The sequence below is a fragment of the Myxocyprinus asiaticus genome, chromosome 23 (genome assembly GCF_019703515.2).
Source record: "Myxocyprinus asiaticus isolate MX2 ecotype Aquarium Trade chromosome 23, UBuf_Myxa_2, whole genome shotgun sequence".
Classification (NCBI taxonomy): domain Eukaryota; kingdom Metazoa; phylum Chordata; class Actinopteri; order Cypriniformes; family Catostomidae; genus Myxocyprinus; species Myxocyprinus asiaticus.
This window is the reverse complement of record NC_059366.1, coordinates 19,518,224-19,542,158: the sequence shown is the minus strand read 5'-3', so window position 1 is coordinate 19,542,158 and position 23,935 is coordinate 19,518,224. Positions and strand designations below refer to the sequence as shown.

The following is a 23,935-nucleotide window of genomic DNA, read 5'->3' as shown; positions in this document are numbered from 1 at the left end:
TATTTAATAAAATGAAATTAAAAACTTCTAAGAAACCTGACTAATACAAAAACGTGTCTCTTCTCGCAACGATCTTAAGAATCTTATAGAAATTATCTTCAGCACCTGTACAGAATATCTAGTACATCCATGTAGCAGGCTTTCTCAGAAACAAAACACTCAGATGCATGGTTAGGGTGGAATCGCCTATTGCTGGAATATTCCAGGAGCAATCCTTGCCCTTTAAATGTTGTAATGCTGGATTTGGAGAAAGTTTTTTGGCTTAATGGTACTGTACTTAAATGTACAGTAAAGACATCTGGCAGCTCACTAATCGAAGAGAGGTCTGTCTCAGTATCCTTGCCAAAGTTTAGAACAACCAAGAAGGCTTTCTTGTACCCATCCATCTCACGCAAATAAGCGAATACATTAGCATCGCTCCAGACGTAGCAGAACCAGCCTCGGCTTAGGGCGAGCTCAGCCCCTCTGAGCAAACTTAGAGTACGATACTGTGAAATTGTTGAATTGGGATCAGCCTGTTGAACCTGGAGAGAAAAAGATGATTTGGCATAAGTTGTTATTGCCAGGTGTGAACAGTGCTATAGGTTCTTTTCACAGTATTCTGGAAGCAATGTACCTCCACGTTGACAGTTGTGTAGTCTGGAGCGATGTCTAGCCATGTGCCGGTTTCACTGTCACTAAAGCCAGCATAGAGTTTATCGCTCCATTGCATTGGCGTTCGCTGTGGGTCCCGACTGTTGTTCTTGATAGTTCAAAAATTATCATTGTACAAATGTGCTACAATTTAATGTGTTGCAGTTACTTAAAAAAAAAAGTCCATTCACTTACTGGATTGAACTTTCCAAAAGGATCCTTAATGACAGATACATTTACATTCGTCATGCCAATCTCCTCTCCGTAGTATGTTGTGGGAGTTCCAGGTAGTGTTAACAACAGCATGTTTATAGCACGTATATATTCCTTACCTGCACTTGAGCCTATGCGTGGCTTGTCGTGGTTTCCCACCTATACAACATGAACAACTGAGTTTAGTTATTATAAGAGATAACATTGTGAGCAAAGTCTGCTCTCCACGTGTAACAAACCTGATATTCATATTTAAAAGGTGTAAAATCTTTCATTTCTATGCCATGAGTGGCACCATACAGAATTGTAAAAGTAACTAGATGCAAATATAGCTGCAAGCAGCAATGCGGATTCCTCCTCAAAATGGCAAATAATTTAAAAATTGATCAGTAGAGGGTTGGGGCTAAACCCTCCCGATGGAGGAATCCTAAAAAACATGTCATTCTGTCTGAATCTTAAACAAACATTGTATTCATTTTTGCTAAGTAACAAATTGAAAGACATCAATTCTACACATGGGCACCAAATTTCAAGTCAATTGGATCTACGGTTCAAGAGAAGATTTTTGTAGGTTTTCCCAAATTTTCACTGTACAGGAAAATCTATCTTGAGGCTTTTTTGTTCCCCATGAGAAATGAGGCATGTACACCAAGTTTCAGAAGAACTGGACAAATGGGGTGGAAATGCCATCACTTTGAAAATGGGACTTTTGGGTGTGGCCTGTAGCTCCCCCTAAGGGCGAATGTGGGCCATTCTTGGTGTGGGGGTTCCCGGTGGCCTGTAGTATCAATGTGCCAAATTAGAACATTTTTGACTGGTGACTTTGAGATATTGGGGCGTAAGGAGAATAATAATAATAATAAAACCACCAATAACAATAGGTTTCCTCCTACCGGAGGAATCTTAATTAGGTAAAGTTTGTCAAGGCAAACTTTGATGTTGGCCTGTCAAAGCCTTTCTGAAAATTTTAATTAGTTTTAAAAGTTTTAAGCTTGATAGTTTTTGGGTTTGTTTACATTTAATTTTTTTGTTGGCTCATTTGAACATTCAAGTACAGATTTTTCCAATTTTTGAGTCCAATCAGTTAGAAAAGACATAGCACACTATTCCAGAACAGTCTGAAAGTCTGTACCAAGTTTAGTCGATGTAACGCACTGATTCATGAGATAAGGTACAAAACATTTAAAATCTGAGTTTTTGATTAATACTAAATTAATTTGAAATGGATATATTTGTAGACAAATGTGTCAGCTAACGAACCATGATAAATTGACATTTATTCACTTCATAACTTACATCTTACTGTAATTTGTTAACTTGGACACACCAAAAAACCTGCTATATTAATTTGATCCATCCAACAAGAATGTAGTCTTTAATTATCTAATAATGTAGGAGCCAAGTGATAAAATACATGATATACATTTTATTTCTGTTTTCACACTATTCTGAAAATTCTGGCACAGTTGACAAAATGTAATATTTTTCCATCTTAAGCATATGTTGCACTCTGGAGCCATTTAGTTTTTTCTCAGTTGAACAGCCTCTATAAGCTAAACTGAAATGGCAAAATTATTCCACAGTTCTTAACAGAATTTATCTCTATGGAAAGACGTGTTGACATGTTGAAGCTGTGACAGCAGAGACTAATAAAACACTGTTTGTTTAAAATATTATTCTTTTTTTAATTATGAAATTTACCAGACCATGTGTCCTACTGTTGCATCCACCATGAGCAGGAAGTGGGAAAGGGGTACTCAGAGTTATAGCTGACCTTGACATAGTCTAATTTATTCAGAATGATCAAAAAATTAGGACACAGCTTTGATAGGCAGTTTTTATGGAAAATATAATTTCAAGTTTACTTTATGTATTGATTGGTTTTATATCTTACAGATACAAACCTTTCATTACACTCTATCTTTCATTTGATATTTATATTTATTAATTTGTTGTGTTTTTAAACACTTTGTTTGGCAGTTTAACATGACCTCATGCTGAGGACAGGTTAAGTTACATGTGCTTCCATGTATAGAGTATGCATTTTAAAAAATCTAATGGAATTATTTAAAAATATAAGTAATACATGCCCCAAGTATACACATTTCCTTTAGATTTAACTTTGTCAGTATTATTTATTATGATGGATTTCTTGATTTTTAACATAAAGGGGACTTTTGTATGTAGGACATTTTTTGTCCCTTATCTCATGAATCAGTGAATTTGAAATCTCTAGGAGTTAGTGTAAGAAATATTGGTCTTTTTAAATATTTTGAAAAACCCTCAACCAAATTCACAGAATAACAGTATGTTTGGCTTTGTCAAGCCAACGTAATGACCTGTTTCAAACACTCCACTTGTCTTTCATTGTTCGTTTAATCAGGAAGCCCCATCCCAAATTTAAACTATTGGTTTAACAAGACTATTGGCCACAATATTTAATAAGACTATTGGCCACAAAACTTAATGATCTTGTCTGTGCAAAGTTAAATTCAATCTTTCAACTCCTGTCATGACCATGTTAAGCCTATAAACCCTGTTATTTTGCATGATGTGTGCATTAATACCAAAAAGGGACTGTTTTATACAGAGAAATTCCACCCAAAGGTTGGTAAAACTAGAACGGGAAGTTCATCCGCTTAGAAAAGTAGTTCCACTTCTTGAGGGATTATATAGACAACTTTACAGCTCAAATAACAAATTATTTTGTAAGGACAATTTCATATAAACACTTTCGCAATAATTTAAGCAGCATATTTCAGCCTTTTTACCTTTAAGATTGTCTTGCCCCATTGACTGTCATTGTCAAGTGCATCACTGTAAACACAATATTTGTTTGTTTTTGCAAACTGAAGGATGTCATGATAAATTGACAGCATGAAGGCTCCACTCAAGTAAACAGATTGCAATTGTATTTGGCGCTGATAGTAGCACAGAAACTAAACGCTTCACTTTTAAGGTTTATATTATGATTTTGATGTGATGCTCAGGGAACAAGCAGGTATCTGGTTACTCACCACCCAGTTTGGCCATTTTCCCTCTGGCATGTTTGACATCCAAAAATCAACCAGTTCTTTGGCTTTATTTCCTGACAAGTCATCAGGAAGATACAGCAGATAGAAGTTAAAGGGGAAATCGCTTTCCGTTGCATACCGTGTGCCATAGTACCTCATGGTTTTTTCGACTTCTTCATAGTCATAACTCTCTATCACCATGAGCCTGGTTTGGATAAAGACAAAGAGAGAAAGCATCAAAGGGCCATTTACAAGAGAGAAACATGGTTGATTTGGGAGTACAGTAGAGATATTAAGGATACCTGTGACGCCCAGGCTCTCTACTGAAGGTATCCATCTCTACCCTCCAGTTGGTAAGGATCTCATGAAGCCCTGGTTGTGAATAGGTGTAGTCGTGGTACAGCTCAAACTCAGTGTCTACAGTTGACTGAAGAACATCAGAACATCGCATCTTAATAATAAAGAGTAACGGTTGCTAAAAAATACCAAATAAATCTCATTGTGATATATGCTACAGATGCTTTTATGGCATTACTCAATATGTGAAAATAGCCTATTTTGTCCCTAAAGCAACAAGGCAAACTACATGTATTTTCAATTCATTTTAAATGAATGTTCTGGGTTATATGCAACTTAAGCTCTATCAGTGGAGCTGTTAAATAAACTCTTGATTTAACACAGAAAATAATTGTGTTTTCTGCAATGCATTTACTATGGAAGTCTATAGGACAAGGCACTGCACAGGAATAAACATTAAAATACACACTGTCCTGAAGGTATAGCCACAAGACTTACTGATCTTGTCTGTGCAAAGTTATATTCAATCTTTCAACTCCTGTCATGACCATGTTAAGCCTATAAACCCTGTTACTTTGCATGATGCATGCATTAATACCAGAAAGGGACTGTTTTATACAGAGAAATTCCACCCAAAGGAATTACATTAGCAAAACTAGAATGGGAAGTTCATCCGCTTACACCCTGCAGGCCCACCATTTGTAGAACAAAATATGAAGTTCGGTAGACAAAGTATGAGAAACAAATCATCAGTAAAATAGGTTCTCATCTATAGAAGATGAAATGTTATACATCATTGTAATTGCGATTCTCTGCCTTCCAATGACACCTAGATTGGGCTTCTAGACAACTCAGAAGCCAAGATATTCAACAAAACAGTGTGAAAGTCCTCAGTACTTCAAAAAAAAACTTGTCTATGGGTGAGGGTTAAAATGCATTAGAGCACCACCTACATTTCAGATCAGTATAATGTGATGGAAGGTGATAGAGGGAAAATTATTTTTTCTAGTACTGCTGCCATCCAGTGGAATATCAAGATTTTTTTTTTTTTTTTGCTTGAAAACTGAGGACAGAACTGAAATGGCATGCTTTTCAACTTTAGACATTTAAAAAAAAGATTATAAAAAAAAAAAAAAAAGAATAATGTTTATAAATTAAAAAATAAATATTCATAAATTAATAAATAACATATACAAATGTTATTTATAAATTATTGCAATCATTTCTTAAAATGTAGGTGGTTATCTGTAAAATGAGACCATTTTTATTAAATTAGTCCACTGTGTGTGAACAGGGAGCATTTAAATTTAAGTGTGAAAAATTTCAGGCAGCAGCCCAAAAATCTTTCAGAGCGTAAGGGGTTAAGGGATTATACAGACAACTTTACTGCTCAAATAACATCTTTTTTGTCAGGACAATTTCATATAAACATTTTAGCAATAATTTAAGCAGCACATTTCAGCTTTTTTACCTTTCAGAATGTCTTGCCCCATTGACTTTCATTGTAAGTGCATCACTGTAAACACAATATTTGTTTGTTTTTGCAAACTGAGGGATGTCATGATAAATCGACAGCATGCAACAGGTGGTATCTGAACTTTTGAACTTGAAACATTCCTTTGAATTGGTGCTAACAAGTGCAGAAGGAACAGAAAGAAAAAGCATTAAAGAAGAGGGCCAAGACCATCGAGTCATGCCATGGCCTTGTCTAGGCCTTCCATGGCTTTGTAATCACCTGGAATTGGGATAATTGGAATGATTTGCCAGTAAATCTAGAGAAATATGCACTAGTAATCCTCAGATGACATTGTGAGAAAGTTTCAGACAATGGCACAATTCCTTAACACAAGAATTATTATTATTATTATTTTTTTTTTTTTTTTTTTCTGTTTCAAATACAGAAGTGCTTTAATAATGAAAAAGGTAACTGCTTAAGAATGTACATTTCTCAACGTGTATGTTTCTTGTATGGGGCAGAGAAAAAGCTACATTTCAAATCTGCCACTTAATCAGAGGGACATTTTCCTGTGGTATCACATAAATTACTTTGGTTTTTACAGCACAGAACATTATTTGACTTACTGGATCTTGGTCTGGATCAACCTGGGGTTCGTTTCTCAAATGCGTGGCTTCAAGCATGTGTTTCACAGCATTCATGCGGAACCCATCCACCCCCTTCTGCAGCCAGAAATGGATTATGCCCTATTACAGAAACACAAAACAAAGATCAAAGAGGGTCCACATTTGTAGTGAAACATGATATTGTATGGTGAATTGTAGATATATTCAAGGTCTGGATGAATGGCCTTTTTGTTTAAGAGCTTGAAGGCTAATACTACTTTATGAACACATTATTAGAAACAAAAGGGTTCTGACATTATGCTGAAAACCCTTTGGTTCTTGCTAACATTTATACTTGCCTTTTAATAAAGAATGTACTACCAGTACTCTGTTCTACACAGCCAAACTCAACTATAAACATAGCTGGACAATACAGTAGAGATAACTTTTATTTGTCCCATGGTTTTAGTCAATGTGTAAATGCAAACACAACATAGTCTGTTACTTGCTGTAATTACTTAGCTAACAAATTTGAGAGAGGTTACTCTATTATTGTCAGAATAACATACATTAACCCAGCCAAGGCTGAAAAAAAAAAAAAAAAAAAAAACTGATTATCAATACATGTAAAATAAACACTTTTCAACATGAATTTCCTGATTTGCTCAAAGTTAGCCTTTTTCAAAGGTAATATGTAAGTTCCCACATCATCTCTGGTTGTTCTTAGTTTGAGTGTTTTAATGGATGATGACTTCATGGTCAAGTGGGTTTGTGCCCCCATACATAACAGATATTCATTTAGCCACAGTTACCTATTTTCTCAACTCTCTCTCTCTCACACACACACACACACACCCCTTTTCTTTTTACCACCATCACAATTCTAAGCTCACTGGGACACTGTACAATAAAATGACAATTATCCATTTTAAGTTCATTTGGGAATATTACCAACAATATTTTTCAGCACTAATTAATTTAGGTTCATATACATTTCCATATATATTATATATATATATATATATATATATATATACATACACTATATTGCCAAAAGTATTCGCTCATCTGCCTTTAGATGCCTATGAACTTAAGTGACATCCCATTCTTAATCCATAGGGTTTAATATGACGTCGGCCCACCCTTTGCAGCTATAACAGCTTCAACTCTTCTGGGAAGGCTTTCCACAAGGTTTAGGAGTGTGTTTATGGGAATTTTTGACCATTCTTCCAGAAGCGCATTTGTGAGGTCAGACAATGATGTTGGACGAGAAGGCCTGGCTCGCAGTCTTCACTCTAATATCGGGTTGAGGTCAGGACTCTGTGCAGGCCAGTCAAGTTCTTCCACACCAAACTCACTCATCCATGTCTTTATGGACCTTGCTTTGTGCACTGGTGCACAGTCATGTTGGAACAGGAAGGGGCCATCCCCAAACTGTTCCCACAAAGTTGGGAGCATGGAATTGTCCAAAATCTCTTGTTATGCTGAAGCATTCAGAGTTCCTTTCACTGGAACTAAGGGGCCAAGCCCAACTCCTGAAAAACAACCCCACACCATAATCCCCCCTCCACCAAACTTCACAGTTGGCACAATGCAGTCAGACAAGTACCGTTCTCCTGGCAACCGCCAAACCCAGACTCGTCCATCAGATTGCCAGATGGAGAAGCGTGATTTGTCACTCCAGAGAACGCGTCTCCACTGCTCTAGAGTCCAGTGGCGGTGTGCTTTACACCACTGCATCCGACGCTTTGCATTGCACTTGGTGATGTATGGCTTGGATGCAGCTGCTCGGCCATGGAAACCCATTCCATGAAGCTCTCTACGCACTGTTCTTGAGCTAATCTGAAGGCCACATGAACTTTGGAGGTCTGTAGCGATTGACTCTGCAGAAATTTGGCGACCTCTGCGCACTATGCGCTTCAGCATCTGCTGACCCCGCTCTGTCATTTTACGTGGCCTACCACTTCGTGGCTGAGTTGCTGTCATTCCCAATCGCTTCCACTTTGTTATAATACCACTGACAGTTGACTGTGGAATATTTAGTAGCGAGGAAATTTCACGACTGGACTTGTTGCACAGGTGGCATCCTATCACAGTACCATGCTGGAATTCACTGAGCTCCTGAGAGCGGCCCATTCTTTCACAAATGTTTGTAGAAGCAGGCTGCATGCCTAGGTGCTTCATTTTATACACCTGTGGCCATGGAAGTGATTGGAACACCTGAATTCAATTATTTGGATGGGTGAGCGAATACTTTTGGCAATATAGTGTATATATATATATATATATATATATATATATATATATATATATATATATATATATATATATATATATATATATATCAGAAGATCAGAAGAATCAGAATCAGCTTTATTGCCAAGTATGCTTACACATACAAGGAATTTGTCCAGTGTACAACAATACAAAAACAGCAGCAAGACATAGATAATAAAAAATAATTATATTATATTATATTATATATATATATATATATATATATATATATATATATATATATATATATATATATATAAAGAAACATCCTCTCACTTTCAACTGCTTTTATTTTCAGCAAACTTAACGTGTAAATATTTGTATGAACATAAAAAGATTCAACAACTAAGACATAAACTGAACAAGTTTCACAGACATGTGACTAACAGAAATGGAATAATGTGTCCCTGAACAAAGGGGGGGTCAAAATCAAAAGTAACAGTCAGTATCTGGTGTGGCCACCAGCTGCATTAAGTACTGCAGTGCATCTTCTCCTCATGGACTGCACCAGATTTGCCAGTTCTTGCTGTGAGATGTCACCCCACTCTTCCACCAAGGTACTTGCAAGTTCCAGGATATTTCTGGGAGGAATGGCCCTAGCCCTCACCCTCCGATCCAACAGGTCCCAGACGTGCTCAATAGGATTGAGATCTGGGCTCTTCGCTGGCCATGGCAGACCACTGACATTCCTGTCTTGCAGGAAATCACACACAGAACGAGCAGTATGGCTGGTGGCATTGTCATGCTGGAGGGTCATGTCAGGATGAGCCTACAGGAAGGGTACCACATGAGGGAGGATGTCTTCCCTGTAATGTACAGCATTGAGATTGCCTGCAGTGACAGCAAGCTCAGTCCATTGATGCTGTGACACACTGCCCCAGGTGTGATATTCGGATGTACCGATCCTGTGCAGGTGTTGTTACACGTGGTCTGCCACTGCGAGGACGATCAGCTGTCCTTCCTGTCTCCCTGTAGTGCTGTCTTAGGCGTCTCACAGTACGGACATTTCAATTTATTGCCCTGGCCACATCTGCAGTCCTCATGCCTCCATACAGCATGCCTAAGGCATGTTCACGCAGATGAGCAGGTACCCTGGGTATTTTTCTTTTGGTGTTTTTCAGTCAGTAGAAAGGTTTCTTTAGTGTACTAAATTTTTATAACTGTGACCTTAACTGCCTACCGTCTGTAAGCTGTTAGTGTCTTAACGACCGTTCCACTGGTGCATGTTCATTAATTGTAAATGTTAAATGAACAAGCATAGAAAACATTGTTTAAACCCTTTACAATAAAGATCTGAAAAGTTATTTGGATTTTTACAAAATTATCTTTAAAATACAGTGTCCTGAAAAAGGGACGTATCTTTTTTTGCCGAGTTTTTATATATATATATATATATATATATATATATATATATATATTATTTTTTTTTATATGTTGTATATGACATGCTAGGTCATGATGCAATATGACCTAACATGAACTTACAATGAACAGTTGTATTTTTCTAAATTAGCATTTACCAAGATTAAGAGGGTTCCCACTCTCTTCAAGGCACAATTTTCCAGGTCATTTCATGTGTCCAACAAGTGTAATATGTGAGCAATAACACATGCGTCCATTTAAATCAAACTTTTATTTGGGCGTTCTGTGTGTTTTTGAGAGTAGTTTCTCAGCAGTTTGCTACATGGCCCAGTGTCAGTAGTGTAGTCTAGGGCATACGCAGGAAAACGGCACTACAGTACTTTTTGTACTGTAAATTTATTTCCCTGCTAAACGTAAATATATATATGCTAAAATATATATATGTACCGCTAAAAAGATGGTGGCGCAGATGACTGCTTTGGTGTGGAACTCTATAGCATTTTTTTTTTACTTTTGTTTGTTTATGTTTTTTGTCACTTTTTCCCGATCAGTTTTACCAGGGATGGACTGCTGAACATTCGGCAGAACATACCTGATAATTTTGCCGGTGTTCGATTATTCGGACATTTTATTAGACATCTTAGTTGGAGGTGCAGCGGTGCTCTACAAGAGGTCCAAAAGTCACACATGAGGGAAGCGAGCCAGCGCGCTTGCGAAGCTTCGTCAACGCGGCTTTAGGACTCTGCTGCCGAATATTTATCTGCCGAATGTCCGCTCCCTCACCAACAAAACAGACGAACTGCTTCTGCTCACTGAAACAAATAAGAATGTTTCTAACTCCGCTGCTCTGTATTTCATGGAAACCTGGCTGAGTGAAGCCATCCTGGACAGTGTGTTTCATCTGCCAGGCTTTCAGCTGTTCAGAGCGGATTGCATCAAGGAGTTATCTGGGAAAACAAGAGGCGGTGGAACATGCTTTTACATCAACGAAAGTTGGTGTATAGATGTAACAGTGTTGAAGAAGATGTGCTGTACTAAGTTAGAGGTACTCCATCAACTGTAAGCATTTCTACTCACTGCAGGAGTTTTCCTAGTTTATTCTGGTGAGTGTGTACATCCCGCCACAAGCATGCGTGAACGCAGCGTTGCAACAACTGACTGATCACATCACAGACACAGAGCAACAACACCCGGACTCTCATCATTATTCTGGGAGATTTTAATAAAGATAACCTCACCTGTGAACTGCCAAAATACAAACAACACATAACATGCCCCACCACAGACAGAAATATACTGGACCACTGCTACACCACTGTAAAGGATGCATATCGCTCTGTCCCACGTGCAGCTTTAGGACTCTCTGATCACTGTTTGATTCATCTTCTCCCAACCTACAAGCATAAATTAAAATCAGCTAAGCCTATAGAAAGGACTGTAAAGAGATGGACCACTGAAGCAGAGCTGGAACTACAAGCCTGCTTTGACTGCACTGATTGGAGTGTTTTTGAGGCTGCAGCCACAGACCTGGACGAGCTCACAGATACTGTGACATCAGTTTCTTTGAGGATATGTGCATCCCTACTAGGGCATTTTTATCGTTCAATAATGATAAACCATGGTTTACAGAAACTCCGACAGCTTCGTCAGGCCAAAGAGGATGCTTACAGAAGTGAAGATAAAACATTGTACAACCAGGCCAGGAACACACTCAGGAAATCAGAGTGGCTAAAAGAAGCTACTCTGAAAAGCTGAAAAAACAGTTTTCAGCCAACAATCCTGCATCTGTGTGGAAAGGCCTAAAAAGCATCACAGAGTACAAGACACCTCCCCCTCGTTCTGTAGGGAGTCAACTAATGGCTGATGAACTGAATGTGTTTTACTGTAGTTTTGAAAAGGCCAGTCTCATACCCCTCCTCTGATCTTCACTTCACACACACACCAACACCTCCTGGAACCCCCCTCCTGCTATCTGCACTTGTGTTCTGGGTCTTTTGGAAACAAAAGACTAGGAAAGCTTCAGGCCCAGACAGTGTTTCACCTGCATGTCTGAAAGTCTGCATTAACCAACTGGCCCCCATCTTCATACACATCTTCAATAGATCAATGGAGCAGTGTGAAGTTCCCTGCTGTTTCAAATGCTCCACCATCATTCTGGTCCCCAAAAAACCCAAAATCACAGGACTTAATGACTACAGACCTGTTGCTCTCACGTCTGTGGTCATGAAGTCATTAGAGAGACTGGTTTTGGCCTATCTGAAGGACATCACTGGACCCCTGCTGGACCCCCTTCAGTTTGCTTACCGAGCAAACAGATCTGTGGATGATGCTGTCAGTATGGGACTGCATTATATCCTGCAACACCTCGACAGACCTGGGACTTATGCAAGGATCCTATTTGTGGACTTCAGTTCAGCCTTCAATACCATCATGGCTAATCTCCTCTCAACCAAACTGACACAGCTCTCCGTGCCCACCCCAATCTATCGATGGATCACCAGCTTTCTAACAGATAGGCATCAGCTAGTGAGACTGGGGAAACTCACATCCGGGACCCTCACAATTAGTATTGGTGCTCTTCAGGGATGCGTTCTCTCTCCACTGCTCTTCTCCCTGTACATGAATGACTGCACTGCAAAGACCCCTCTGTCAAGCTCCTGAAGTTTGCAGACGATGCCATGGTCATCGGCATCATCTGCGATGGTGACGAGTCTGCATACAGATGGGAGGTTGACCAGCTGGTTATCTGGTGCCGTCACAACACAACAGAGCACTGAGCGCCAGGACATCCAGGCACAAGAACAGTTTTTACTCTCAGGCCATTTTCCTCATGAACAATTAAATTGCCACAGGACTCCCCCACAGTGCAAAAACTAGCACAGGTGCAATAACATGCAATATTTTCACAAAGTTGAATTGCATACGTTAAATTTAAATGTGTATGTGTGTGTGTGTGTGTGTGTGTGTGTGTGTGTATGTATGTATATATATATATATATATATATATATATATATATATATATATATATATATATATATCACACACACATACACTTAAATGTATATATACAGTATATAAATGGCACATTCTATTAACATTGCCATTATACAGTATATACAGTCCATAACTTAAATTGCACAACTAAATTATAGTCAATAAATAAAGTATATGGCAAAATTCTTACAGATTGCTACTACTCTGTGCTATTACACCTAATCCCCAATTTAAAATGTAACCCTCCCCTCCTAGTTTCATTGATGCAAAATCTTCAATAACTTGCCATATCTGCCCAGCACTCACATGGTTGATACTAATTATTGCAAGACCACCAAGATGATACTGTGTCATGGTGTGGCCTACTGTTTATCATGGTTATCTTATGTTTGTTCACAATGTAAGAATACATTATGAACATCCATAATCCTAACTATAAAGAGCCTTTAAGGCTAAGAAGCCTTTCGGGGCATCTTTCTCCCATCGCGATCTTGCGAGCTCTGTGCGGGGCAGGGGTGGCATGATTTGGGACACCTTTCTCCCATCGCGAAAATGCGAGCTCGGGGCGGGGCCGAACAATTTGGGACACCTTTCTTCTATCGCGGTCTTGCAAGCCAGGGGCGGTGGCGGCACAATTCTGGGCACCTTTTTCCCATCGCGATCTTGCAAGCTCTGTGCGGGGGCAGTCAGGCAGGTACCCTGTCGTGCCACCCCAGACAGCGCTGCCGCCATATATGCCTGCCTATAACACCTATGCCAGGATCCACTGCTGTGTATTTGACACCTATTCGGAGTCCTGATCATTACCATGTTTTGGTACAAAAACCTTGTTAGCAACACAGTCAAACAATTCTACTATACGAAAATAATTTCCAGGACAAATAATTATTTTCCAGGCCATTTCGGTATTTTTCTAATTTTCCATTACTTTTCCATGACTGGAAAACTGCATTGCTAAATTTAAGGTTTTCCAGGATGCGTGGGAACACCTATCAATAAATGCTGTAGTAATATATTGTTCATTGTTAGTTCATGATACCATCCATTAACTAATGTTAACAAATAGAACCTTGCTATAAAGTGTTACCCATATGTTATATAATCATATAATAATTAATATATTTAAATAATTATTCCATTACATTAATCTCCAGTGGTTCTCAACTACTGGGACGCAAGTCCATTCTAATAGGGCTGCGATGACTGTGTGTCTAGTCAAACTAATTGCTGATAAATTAAATTTCTGCTGTTATTTATGCATTTACAAAATCAACAATTTTCCTGTGCATCCTCTGTCAAGGTAATAATTTGTCATATTGTTGTAACTATGTGGATCATGGTAATACACTATTAATACATTTCAAAATTAAATTTTAAGTGTATGTATGTATGTATGTTTACTTTTGCACAATAAACAATTTTGGTGCTGTGTTGGGTCGCTACACGTTGGAATGTACAAAATAAAATCTGGGACCTGAAGCAACATCTGTTGAGAACCACTGCTGTAGTGTAAAATCTGTAGGATTCCTTTATCTCTGTCTTACCGTCATCTCCTGTATAACATGGGGGTTACGGTAGTTGAGGTCTGGTTGTTCCTTGAGGAACTGGTGGAAATAGCACTGTTTTCTCATTTCGTCATACTCCCAGGAGGAATTCCCAAATACACTTAACTGATAAATCAAACAATGTGACATATTTTGTAAAGTCATCTAAATATTGCCACTGTTATGCAGTTAAGTTTTGCAATCACATTTATTTCCATTATTTCAGTCTTAATTGTAACTAAGAAAATATTAATACGGTGTGTACATAAGATGGAATATAATAGCAAAGCTTGATGCTTGGATAAACATTCTGGATAGTTCTTCAAGATCACTGATGATTCTTTAGAGCAAATAATCTCCTGAAGACAATCCCAATTCATAACAGCTGTCACTATTTACTCCATTTGCAATCTAAAGATGGACATTCATACCCAGTTGTTAGGAGGTTTGTCCTTTGTGCAGTTAACCCAGATATAGTAGTCTTTATAGAGCTCAGTGCCATTCCGACTAAGTTGAAACCAGATGTGCTTGTCACTGGTATGGTTAGGGATGTAGTCCATGATCAGCTTTAGACCTGAACCAGAGAATAAAGTTATATGCTGTTATGAAAACCAAAACAATTTATACTGATTTCACATTGTAATTAATTTAAGTTTTAACAAGTTTGGAATTAGTAATCATTGTCACTGTTACTCATGAAGCCTATAACATGTTAAAGTTCCTCCCACAGTCTGCATTTTACCATAGCCATAAACACAGCAAAAGTTACGACTGAAGTCGTAATGAAGTTGACTGATGTCAACGTGAACTTGATACCATTGTCAAACATTTTACATCTAGGCTCACATCCACATTGTTAGTGAAGTTGACTGAAATACCCTGGACTGTTTATTATATTGGACTCCTACCTTTGTCATGCATGCTTGCCAAGAGGTCATCAAAGTCTTCCATGGTTCCAAAAAGAGGGTCAACTTGCCTGAAGTCTTCCACATCATATCCAAAGTCCCTCATAGGAGACTTGTAGAAAGGACTGATCCAGATTGCTTTAATGTTCAGGTACTCAAAATGACTCAGTTTCTCCTTTATTCCTGAGGTCAAACATGACAGCATTTACAGAATTATAGAATTGCTATCTGCACAATTACCTTTGATCTGTACGAAGACTTTCAACATTCTTCTTATGTATCCTTACCAACTCAATCTTAATAATCGTTTTCATCTTTCAAGAATATTACTGCCATTTTGGAGGGTCACTAAAGTAATTAGCATGTTTCATATTGTAGAAGATAAGCTGGTGTCTTATCATCAACTATGTTTGCTTTTGTGAAAATGTTTAAAAGAAAACCACTAATGACCCTGTAATGTAAAACTGTAAAATCAGTTTGGTGTATTTAATGGCATATGCATGAAACTGGTGCTATACAGAGCCATTATAAGGGAAAAGCATGGATTTTGCTTGTCTGTTCAAGGCATTAATACACCTGCTCCTCAAAAAGCCCTCAGCTACAGCAGCAGCGAAATTAGTTATTAATTAATTTTTCAAGTCAGTTTGAATATTTAGGGGACACACTACAGGTGACAAAAACACACTAAATTTAAAGGTTTCAGGCTAATTTTATTCTATTATGTAACCAATGTTTATTTCAAGTGCCCAGTTTGTTATATATATTAAATGCACACCTAACTGTGGATTATCCCTTACATATACAGTAAGTACTGTGTGTGTGTGTGTGTGTGTGTGTGTACATACATACACATACACACACACAGTATATGGTAACACTTTACAATAAGGTTCCATTTGTTAACATGAACTAACAATGCACAATACTTATTAACGTTTGTTAATCTTAATTTCAACATAAAATAATTATTTTTATCAAAAGTTGTATTTGTTAATGCACTTTAAGCTAATAAGAACTAACAATGAACAGTTGTATTTTTGTTAACTAGCATTAACAAGATTAATAAATGCTTTAAAAAATACATTGTTAATTGGTTGTTCATGATACTTAAAGCATTAACTAATGTTAACAAATGGAACCTGTAAAGTGTTACCATATATATATATATATATATATATATAGTAATATATATGTGTATGTATATATATATACATATATATACACACACACACACACACACACACACACACACACACACAGGCAGCCAAAAGATTGGAATAATGTACAGATTTTGCTCTTACAGAAAGAAATCGGTACTTTTATTCACCAAATGGGCATTAAACTGATCACAATGTATAGTCAGAACATTAATAATGTGAGAAATTACTATTACAATTTGAAAACAAATTTTCAGAACTTCTTAAACTACTTCAAAGAGTTCTCATCAAAAAATCCTCCATATGCAGTAATGACAGCTTTGCAGATCATTGGCATTCTAGCTATTAGTTTGTCCAGATACTCAGGTGACATTTCACCCCACGCTTGTAGCACTGGCCAGAGATGTGGCTGTCTTGGACACTTCACACGCACCTTACAGTCTAGTTGATCCCACAGAAGCTCAATGGGGTTAAGATCAATAACACACTTATCCAATTATCTGTTGTCCAATGTCTGTTTCTTTGTCCACTCTAACCTTCTTTTTGTTTTTCTGTTTCAAAAGTGACTTTTTCTTTGCAATTTTTCCCATAAGGTCTGCACTCCTGAGTCTTCTCTTTACTCTAGTACATGAAACTGGTGTTGAGCGGGTAGAATTCAATGAAGCTGTCAGCTGAGGTCAAGTGAGGTGTCTTTTTCTCAAACTAGAGATTCTGATGTACTTATCCTCTCGTTTAGTTGTACATCTGGCGTTCCACATCTCTTTCTGTCCTTGTTAGAGCCAGCTGTCATTTGTCTTTGAAGACTGTAGTGTACACCTTTGTATGAAATCTTCAGTTTTTTGGCAATTTCAAGCATTGTATAGCCTTCATTCCTCAAAACAATGACTGACTGGTGAGTTTCTAGAGAAAGCTGGGGGGTTTTTTTTGTTGCCATTTTTGACCTAATATAGACCTTAAGACATGCCAGTCTATTGCATACTTTGGCAACTCAAAAACAAACAAAGACAATATTAAGCTTCATTTAACGAACCAAATAGCTTTCAACTATGTTTGATAAAATGGCAAGTGATTTTCTAGTACCAAATTGGCAATTTAGCATGATTACTCAAGAATAAGGTGTTGGAGTGATGGCTGCTGGAAATGGGGCCTGTCTAGATTTGATCAAAAATGACTTTTTTCAAATAGTGATGGTGCTGTTTTTTACATCAGTATGTCCTGACTATACTTTGTGATCAGTTGAATGCCACTTTGGTGAATTAAAGTAACAACTTCCTTCCGAAGCAGCAAAATCTGTACATTATTCCAAACTTTTGGCTGCCAAGATGGCACCACGGATGGCCACCTCGATGTGGAGCTCTCCAGTTCTTTTGGTGTTTTTGTTTGTTTATCCTGTGTTTAGTCATTTATTTCCAATCATTTTTACCAGAGACGAGCTGATGAATATTTGGCAGTACATGCCAGACAATCTTTTACTGGTTTTTGATTATTTGGACGTTCTGTTGGACATTTTAGTCGCAGGAGATGCGGTGCTGTACAAGCGTGCTAAAAGACGCAAACATGGGAAGCGAGCCTGGTCAAACTCCGACACCGTGGCTTTCGAACCGGGCTGCCAAGCATCCATCTAGCGAATCTCCGCTCTCTTCCTAAAAAAATGGACGAATTACTTCTCACCCGCAATAATAAGGACTTTGCAAATTTTGTTGCATTGTGCTTCACAGAAATCTGGCTGAGTGAAGCCATACCAGACAACGTATTACATCTGCCGGGCTTCCAGTTGTTCAGAGCGGATCACACCGCAGAGTTAACAGGGAAAATGAGAGGTGGCGATACATGTTTTTACATCAACGAATGTAGGTGTACAGATATAAAAACTCTGAAGATGTGCTGTCCTAATTTAGAGGCACTCTTCATAAACTGTAAGCCTTTCTACTTGCCGTGGGAGTTTTCCTAGTGTATTCTTGTGAGTGTCTATATTCCTCCACACGCATGCGTGAAAGCAGCACTGCAACAGCTGGCTGATCAGATCACAGACACGGAGCAACAACACCTGGACTCACTTATTATTCTTGGTGATTTTAACAAGGTAAATCTCACCCATGAACTGCCTAAATACAGACAGCACATTACATGCCCCAACAGAGACAGAAATACACTGGATCATTGCTACACAACAATAAAGGATGCATATCGCTCTGTCCAATGTGCAGCTTCTATGATCACTGTCTGGTTCATCTTCCGACGTACAGGCAGAAACTAAAATCACCTAAACCTGTAGGAAAGACTGTAAACAGAAACAGAAGACAAGAAAAGCACAGGGCCCAGATGGTGTTTCACCTACTTGTCTAAAATCCTGTGCTGACCAGCTGGCCCCCATCTTCACACAGATCTTCAACACATCACTGGAGCAGTGCAAAGTTCCCTGCTGCTTCAAACGTTCCACAATCATTCCCATCCCAAATAAACCCAAGATCAAAAGACTTGATGACTACAGACCCATTGCTCTGAAGTATGTGGTCATGAAGTCATTTGGGAGACTGGTGTTGGCCCACCTGAAGGACATCACTGAACCCTTTAAGGATCCCCTTCAATTTGCTTATAGAGCAAACAGGTCTGTGGATGATGCAGTCAATATAGGACTGCAATACATACTTCAACATCTAGACAGACCAGGGACTTATGCAAGGATACTATTTGATGACTTCAGTTTGGCTTTAAACACCATCAACCCCACTCTCCAATGGACTAAATTAACCCAGCTCTCTGTTCCCGGCTCTATCGATCAGTGGATCATCAGCTTTCTGACAGACAGCCAGCAGTGAGTGAGAATGGGGAAATTCACCTCCATGGCTCCACATGGCTTTGATTTGGTGGACAAAAGTTTTTCAAATAATAATTTTTATATTTAAAAACAATTGTTTTACTGCCTTTTGAAAGAAATATTAATAAAAGATTATTTGACTACTCATGCCAACATTTCTTTTTTTTTTTTCAAGCCCCAGAACAAATATCAAAATGACTTAACTCAGAAATTGAAAACGTGTATTCAAGTAATTGTTTTGTGTGAATTGCATTTATGTGTTTGTGAATAATTTAATTGACCTGGACAAAAAAACATTGAAGCCACGACACTGACCCATAATATATACGAAATAATATTATATTATGTAAAGATATCACTGAAGTTATTTTTAAGATTTTACACAAATGTAGACAAAAATGGTTATTAGCAATTTAAATGTATTTTGAAATGTTTGAAACAAAAAGGTTAAGGTTAAAATAAAGTTTTTTGTTTTTTATTTTGTTCTTCGAATGCTTTTAAAAATGTATCAATTTAAAAAAAAAAAAAAGAAAAAAGAAAAAAAAAAAAGGCTGATTTTTGGCCCAAGGATGCATAAAAAATGTGCACATATTTAATTAAACAGTGCCTAATCTTCTACTGGAAAATAATGCAACACACATACATAATACAAAATACTGTAATAATACAATATAAAAATTTGAATTAGAGTAACAACTGTACAATATTTCATAAGAACACTTCATTGACAAATACAGAAGGGGGAACAATTACCTTTGAGGTCTCCAATGCCATCAGCATTTGAATCTTTGAAGGATCGCAGGTAAACCTGATAGACTGGAGATACCTGCCACCAGCCAAGGCATCGAGGTGACAGCGCCACGATCGCAATGGTCATGGCGATAAGGGCCAGGGTGCATGCAATGATCAGCCAGAACAAAATCTCACGAGGTACCCGGTAGCAAGCTTGGCTTGAGTGTAACATAAGCACCTCTTTGGGCATTCCAGCATATGGTTTGATTTGAGTGTACGCGCTCTCTTCTGGGCCACTGACCGAGATGCTTGCGGTGTCGTGCTCTTGAGAACTTGATGCAACAGATGTATCACCAACATCCTCTTGAAAGGCAGTATTCTGGACACCGTCTTGCAGCTCCAATCCAATGTTTGCGATTTTGGTTAAACTCATTTTGCCGTTGTAGACCACTAATTCTAGTATCCTATCTTTTTTGCTTCATAAAATCCTCGAGCACAGGAACAACGCTTGTGAGAACCAACACAACAAGAGACCTTTTAAACGGAGGCATTCACAAGTCCATATTACACCACACACATTCATTCTCCATCCCTCTCTCTCACTCACTCGCTCACACACACACACACACACACACACTAAAACCCCTCCCAGAGGAATGTGGCAGTTCTGGGAGTAGAGATTAGCAGGTCCAACCACACACTATCTTGGCTACATATTACTGAAAACTCAGATCATGGCATTGACTATATTCAATAAAGTTACACCTTCCAAGGGTTTATAAAATATATAATATACAATTCTTATATCTATACAACTACATTTTTCAATTTCAAAACGCTGATTTAGACAGCTAATTAAGCATTATCACAGGAGCAGGAGTGCTGTTGTTGTTAAATAATTTAAGATAGAAAATTTGTCGCGTAGTTCGTAAATTTCTTCTCCGGCAGCAAAAAATAGTTCCAAAAAAAGCCAAAGCATCAAACGCAACTCGCTCTCTGCTCTTACGCAGTTTTGAACTAGGGGTGTTTCGTTCATAAACAAATTAACCTTCTCATGCACTTCCATTGTTTCGGTGCATGGTTTAACAAATCAGTCGAGTAAATAATTGAATGAATCACTCATAACATTAAGATGCTCATTTGTCACCATCTACCCGAATAAATACGCGATTTCCAGAAATGGTCAGTGAAAGAATCTGTGAAATCAAAATAAACAATAACTACGTTTTCATCCAAGGAATTTGTTGCAAAGGTTTAGCGCATCAAAATATTTACTGATATAGCTGATGGACATGCAAATTATCAATAACATTTTAAAAGTGTTGACATTTTTTTATTTATCCCCTTTTCTCCCCAATTTTGGAATGCCCAATTCCCACTACTTACCAGGTCCTCCTGGTGGCGCGGTTACTCATCTCAATCCAGGTAGCGGAGGACAAGTCTCAGTTGCCTCCACTTCTGAGACCATCATTCCGCACATCTTATCACATGGCTTGCTGTGCATGACACCACAGAGACTCACAGCATGTGGAGGCTCATGCTACTCTACGCGATCCACGCACAACTTTCCACGCGCCCCACTGAGAGAGAGAACCACTAATCGCGACCATGAGGAGGTTACCCCATGTGACTCTAACCTCCCTAGCAACCAGGTCAATTTGGTTGCTTAGGAGACCTGGTTGGAGTCATGACAGAATTTAGGTTAGGCTGAACTGTACAGATCTGATGCTTGCAAACACAGCTGTGTCTGGAGAACAATGGGGATGTGCATGCCATCAAGTGCACTGGAAACCTGTGGCACAAGGTGCGCCAAGGAATTACAGTGTGTAATTTTATTGGCCTCAGCTACATCTGGCAGCATGATATAAAGGCACTTACATTTTTCTCAGATAGCTGTGTGCACAACATAAACGTCGATGGATGGTTGTTTTACTAACCCCAAAAGTTTCCCCTCTACTCTGTACTTGGTGCGTGATAACAGCTTGAACAGGGCGATGGCAATCCGCTTTTGGTCAGAACTGGTGGCAACCTGCTATGGGCGTAACATATTCCTAGCAGTGTTCGGGACTCAGACACACTCTCAGATGATGCCGTGAACTTGAAACGCTGCCAACCCAATCAGTAGTCCTGCTTGCAATGGACGGCCAGCCCACACAGACTCTTCTTAGTTCAAGGTTTTAATAGTTTGTTGGAATCCAGTCATCAACCGAAACTCAAGTAGATCCACGGGGAGATTATTCAATCAAACATCAAGTCTGTTACTGAGGGATCCAGAGAGAACCATCGCAGCACACACTCTAGGCCGTCACACACACACACACACACACAACTGCTCCCAGGTGTGTTGCATTAACTCCTTTTACGGTCCCAAGTCCTGCCCCCAATACCAGCCAAGAAGAAATATATGAGGTGATAGGAGAGAATGAGCCCATCATCTGACATCCTAACAATTTAAGAATCATCTATTCAGCCAGGCATACACCTAATTCATCCCTCAAACTCATTGTTATACTGCTTTACCGGAACCGGAAACACTTCTCATATTCTATAACTCTTGTTTTTAAGTGAATGGCATCTATGCTAATATTATTCTATTTGTTACCCTGTCCCAACCTCGGGATGCACATAGATCCAGCTCCGGTCCTGCCTGTTGTCCGACTCCCATTGCTACGTGTCGCTGAGTGATGACGACTAAAGTAGCTGCAGCCAGATATCACTATAGTCTACTGCGATGGACTTTACAGAGGATGAACTGATTCCAACTCCAACCTTAAGACATGGGATACTTCATACGCCACTGTCTGAACCTTGGATTTAGGATAGACCTCACTGAAATGACCGCCGCATGAACTGTGACGCACCATACTCATCCCTGCCTGCATCACCTTGGTCTAATGATGGACTACACTCCTGAAATGGAATACATAGACTATCAATTAATTGCCAACAAAAGCCTTCATCAGCCAACTAACAAAAGGACAATGCATCTATGTGAACTTCTGCAGTTAATCCAGGATGGACTTCAAAGACATTAGTCATTAATCTTACAGTTCATACAAAAACTCTGTTTAAACACTGGCCCTTAACACTTAGTTTACGAATTTTAAACCATGACAAACACATCACATAAGTAATATTGGCATTATATTCATGCTGTTAGCCAGAGGGTAACTGGCCCCCACAGTGAGCCTGGTTTCTCCCAAGATTATTTTTCTCCATTAACCAACATCTTATGGAGTTTTGTGTTCCTTGCCACAGTCACCTTTCGCTTGCTCACTAGGGTTCTAAATACAATTAATATTTATATATTTTTATACTAAATTAATTTATAATCATATTTAATCAAACTACACAATGATGACTCTAAGACTTCACACATATTACAGTTTCATTAATGCATGAAAAAAGCTGCTTTAAAAATATGTGTTGTGAAAAGCAGGTCTTACAAATAAAAATGACAAGTTAACTAGATATCCACAAGTAGAACTGTCTATACCACTTTGTTCTCAGAGTACTGTCTTTGACTAAATCTGTTACTTTTGGGTGAACAGAAATTCTGATCACAAAGTCTTCTAAACACATTTTCCCCTATTTTTGGTGTTTTCTTTATAATTGTTCATAAATGATGGCCGCAATTTAATTTATTTATTTCCATGCTGGTCTATTATTTTGGTGTAATCCATTTCAGATTTATCCACCTCAAAATGGCACATAAAGAATCCTGTGGTTTACTGATGTCGATTAAATTGTTTATTCCTGTCTACAGCAAGTGGACTGTTCTTGGACAGAATAAGCTGCAATGTGGACCAGACTTTGCCATTAGTCAAATGTATTGCTACATGAAACAAATGTATGTTCAAATACACAACTGAATCAGTCTACACAGTACACAGTGAAAGGACTCCATGTCTGCTTTGTCTCACCATT

At 38.4% G+C, this 23,935-nt stretch overlaps 1 protein-coding gene across 2 annotated transcripts; it reads right to left on the bottom strand.

The window, feature by feature from the left end:
* Positions 1-98: 98 nt before the first annotated feature.
* On the bottom strand, positions 99-23,814 carry LOC127413662 (neutral and basic amino acid transport protein rBAT-like). Of its 2 annotated transcripts, XM_051650961.1 has the most exons (11): positions 22,611-23,814; positions 20,030-20,515; positions 15,305-15,484; positions 14,828-14,970; positions 14,397-14,522; positions 6,240-6,359; positions 4,163-4,287; positions 3,864-4,065; positions 829-1,005; positions 617-742; positions 99-524 (listed from the first exon to the last, which is right to left on the bottom strand). In XM_051650961.1, the coding sequence occupies exons 2-11, from the start codon at positions 20,439-20,441 to the stop codon at positions 99-101; spliced, it is 2,037 nt and encodes a 678-aa protein (XP_051506921.1). In that variant the 5' UTR covers positions 20,442-20,515; positions 22,611-23,814. The 2 variants fall into 2 exon arrangements, with proteins under 2 accessions (XP_051506921.1, XP_051506922.1); XM_051650962.1 differs by lacking the exon at positions 14,397-14,522 and having other exon boundaries at positions 20,030-23,814.
* Between the last annotated feature and the right edge of the window lie 121 nt (positions 23,815-23,935).